The following is a 4,049-nucleotide window of genomic DNA, read 5'->3' as shown; positions in this document are numbered from 1 at the left end:
TTACACTGTTCTTGTGAGTTTCACTTGTTTTTGTTCTTGTTGCATTTCCCTCAGCCCATTAGCTTCCCAGGTAAGATCTAGAGAGCCTCATAAGGTCAAGCCTAATTATGCTAAGAGGACTGTGCCCTCTAAGCTGGGAATTGTTTGTGACTTTGCCCACAAGTCAGTCTGAGGCTTAACCCTGTATCAGCTCCCCACACTATATTGTGGGGCAAAGTAATAAGAAATGGCATGGACGTCATTGAGAACCAGGATCTTCACTATGGGAGAAAGAAGATAGAGATGTAAGACCAATAAGGTTAAGTAAACATTCTATTTTTGAGTGTGAACTAGATGCAACAGTATAAACTCATGATGTACTTTATCTTAGGATAAAATACAAGAAAAATGAATTTAGTATCTCTTTTTCAACAATGACCAACACAGTTGTCCTGGCACCCCTAAGACTGAGATTCTGGTCTTCAAATACTAAAGGAACCAGGGCTTCTTAGAATAAGGCTCATTCTCAGTTTGGGACAGGAAATGTAAAAGATTAACTGGGGGTTCCTTGTCATACCAGAAGGAAATAAATTATCAGAGACAACAGGAGTTGTGTCTAAAGATCTCAGGAGTCAACTTGAAGAGGCTCCTACTGGCCAAAGATAATTCAAGCTACAATAAGAATGTTAACTGCAATGGACTAAAACAAATCAAAATGAATAAATCCATGAGTATGACAACCACAACCAAACATGCATACACACACAACCCCCCAAAACAAAGTTTCACTGGTTACTTTTAGAAGATGCTACGGAGCCAAATTATTATTATGAAAACTGTTGAAAACAAACAGAAAAGTGGGAGGTTTGAATAAAACCAGTTGTACCTCAAGATAATAAAATTGATGGCCAAATTTTGTCTTCATAAAAACATTTTAGTTAATAAGTTAGAAGGAGAGGTTAAAATAAGACATCACTGCCCTATCCAGTTTGGCTCTGGATAGAGCATCAGCCTCCGGACCAAAGGGTCCCGGGATCAATTCCGGTCAAGGGCACATACCTTGGTTGTAGGCTCCTCCCTGGCCCTGGTCAGGGCTCCTGCAGGAGGCAACCAATCAATGTGTTTCTCTCACACCGATGGTTTTCTCTGTCTTTTCCTCTCTAAAAGAGCAATGGAAAAATATCCTCAGGTGAGGATTAACCAAAATAATAATAAAATATCACCATCGATGTTTCTTTGTCTTGCCCTCTCCCTTCCACTCTTTCTAAAACATCAATGGAAAAATATTCTCAGGTGAGGATTAACAAAAAAAGAAAAGAATGCTACTAGTCCACATTTCAACTTCACTCTTTGAGCCAAAGTAATGTCATCCAGATTAGTTTCTCGTCACAAAGGGGACAAGAGTATAAAAAAGTATACAAAGGTAGGACCAGCCTGTCATCAATCATGGTCAATCTTAGGGTACCACTTAGAGTCAGACACCTTTATTTTAAGTCATCTGATGTGATACAATATAATGTGTGTTAGCCTGAAATACTAACTTGAAACTATGAACTCTTGCCCTGGCTGGGTAGTTCAGTTGGTTAGAGCATCATCCTGATACGCCGAGGTTTTTGGTTTGATCCTGGTCAGAGCACTTTTAAGAATCAACCAATGAATTCATAAATAAGTGGAACAAATCGATGTTTCTTTCTCCCTCTCTCTCTAAAATAGATAAATACAAATTAAGAAAACAAGCCATAGTCGGTTTGGCTCAGTGGATAGAGCATTGGCCTGTGGACTGAAAGGTCCCAGGTTCGATTCTGGTCAAGGGCACATGCTTGGGTTGCGGCCTTGATCCCCAGTGGGGGGCATGCAGGAGGCAGCCCATCAATGATTCTCTCTAATCATTGATGTTTCTATCTCTCTCTCCCTCTCCCTTCCTTTCTGAAATCAATAAAAATATATTTTAAACAAACTATGAATTCCATAGGGATAACTTGCACCTTATTTCTTTACATCCTTCAGTGTAAAAGAATAAGGTAAACAAGAAGATGAGGTGATCACACAAACCATGAAGACAGGACATTGTGTAGGACTAGTGTGGAATCCTGACTAATGCAGTGACATGAAAAAAAAAAAAGAGTACTATTCTGAATTAAAGAGAGTTAAAGAACACAACCAGATGAAATGCATGGTCCTGAAATGGATTCTGCTTTGTCCTATGAAGAACATTTTGGAACAGATGGAAAAGTATTGATTGTGTATTAGATAAGATGAAAATATAGTCAGAGAGATGAAGATTAATCAAGTTACAAGAGTATGTACTGTAAGATCCCGTCTTACTAAAAACGCACACACACACAGAATACCACCTTATACACAGGAGTAACCTCTGAGTGTTGGGAATATGGTGTTATTTGTAATTTTCTATCATACATACGTTACTGGACCTTGAATGCCAGATTCTCGAGCCTCAATTTCATAGAAATGAGCACTGAATTCAGTACAAGATCAAGCAGACGGAGTTTATTGAAAAGAGCTTGTGCACAAGGGATTCGATCAGAAAACGGGAAGTTCTTGTAGATGGCTTACTTTGGCATGGGTGCAGGACTTGGGAATGAGGATGAGGTCAGTTGTCCCACAAAGTTCATCTGGTGGCGGTTGATCCTGGGGTAGTCATAGGATGTTTTCTTTGTTAAAATACATTTTTACTGATTTCAGAGAGCAAGGGAGAGGGAAAGCTAGAAACATTGATGATGAGGGAGATGCACGTCCCCCTACTGGGGATCAAGCCCGCAACCCGGGCATGTGCCCTGACTGGGAATCAATGTGACCTCCTGGTTCATAGGTCGATGCTCAACCACTGAGCCACGCCCACCGGGCCACAGGATGTTTTCTATGGTCAGTGGGCCCATAATAATGCTTGAACAAACATTCTAGTTACCATTTAATTGACAAAACAACTACTTTGCAGAATCTGATGTTAAGAAAGGATGTTATCGTCGTACAATCATTCCTTTGAGGATGTGGTCAGGTTAATTTTAACTACAGAATTTTACTGAAACCAAGACGTCATAGTCGGGCCTCTAAGATGGAGTTCAGATGTGACCCCTATACTGTCTCACACACATTCCACTTTTGTAATAACAAAAGATTACTTTGAATTAAAAAGAAACTATTTTTTAGATTAAGAAGTTAGTTATGCCTTTTACATTCAAATGGAAATTTCTGTTTCCTTTAAATCAGGTAACTTGGGCAGATTTCTACTGGGAAATTTGCAGCACTACCCTTTTGGTCTTGAAACCTGACTTGTTGGACATCCATCCCAGGCTGGTGGCATTACGGAAGAAAGTCCAAGCCATCCCTGCCATTGCTGACTGGATACAACGAAGGCCCCACACCAGACTCTAGGGGTTCCTGCTGCCTCCAACTTTGTTGTTTGCTCCCATCAGATAAGAAGCTGTCTCCCCTCCCCCACTCCATCAAGACTCCCTTTTGCCATATTCTGTTTGAAAAGAAAAAAAAGAGCATTTAGTTGCCAGTATCCTCCCCCCACCCCCACCCTGAATAGTTACAACTGAGGAAAAATAGTTTAAGGCAGGCCTCGCCTTGCATCAGTTCTGTCATGCATTAATTTTGGCCGCAATAGCTTATTAAATAACACATTCCCCCTGAAAATGGTTTGGACTTCAGTTACCATGATAACTGTGAGCAACTGCATAAAGTATAAACCTCGCTGCTAGCTCTTCAGTCCACAAATCTCCATGTAAATAAGATGCACAGCAAGACCATGACCAGTGATGTCACTTCTTTCAGTCTGTTACCGGTTGGACCCTGCACATCTGTCTGTTATTCACCCCCAGACAATAAAGTGTGTAGGGGCATCGGCTGCTTGTTTCTCAGTGATAAACCATCTTATAACAGTGGGTAATTGAAAAAGGGAACTCACTAACAAAAATGAAAATGCAATTAAGAAATGAAAGTGAAATGGAATTTTTGGACTGGCACCCGGAATCTTTGTCCTTGCCCGCCGGAGTCGAAGAATGAATCCAAGGACAGAGGGTAGTATAGCAAAGGTGGAGATTTAT

At 40.6% G+C, this 4,049-nt stretch overlaps 1 protein-coding gene across 3 annotated transcripts in view; it reads left to right on the top strand.

The window, feature by feature from the left end:
- The window catches only part of HPGDS (hematopoietic prostaglandin D synthase), a 43,986-nt gene extending 40,141 nt beyond the window's left edge, over positions 1-3,845 (top strand). For all 3 annotated transcript variants that reach the window (XM_005877780.2, XM_014549011.1, XM_014549012.1), the window contains one exon: positions 3,208-3,845. In XM_005877780.2, coding sequence (XP_005877842.1) covers positions 3,208-3,372 — 165 coding nt within the window. In that variant the 3' untranslated portion in view covers positions 3,373-3,845. The remainder of the gene's footprint in view (positions 1-3,207) is intronic.
- The last annotated feature ends 204 nt before the right edge of the window (positions 3,846-4,049 follow it).

Source organism: Myotis brandtii, unplaced genomic scaffold (genome assembly GCF_000412655.1).
Source record: "Myotis brandtii unplaced genomic scaffold, ASM41265v1 scaffold530, whole genome shotgun sequence".
NCBI classification, from domain to species: domain Eukaryota; kingdom Metazoa; phylum Chordata; class Mammalia; order Chiroptera; family Vespertilionidae; genus Myotis; species Myotis brandtii.
This window is presented reverse-complemented; position numbering and strand designations above follow the sequence as displayed.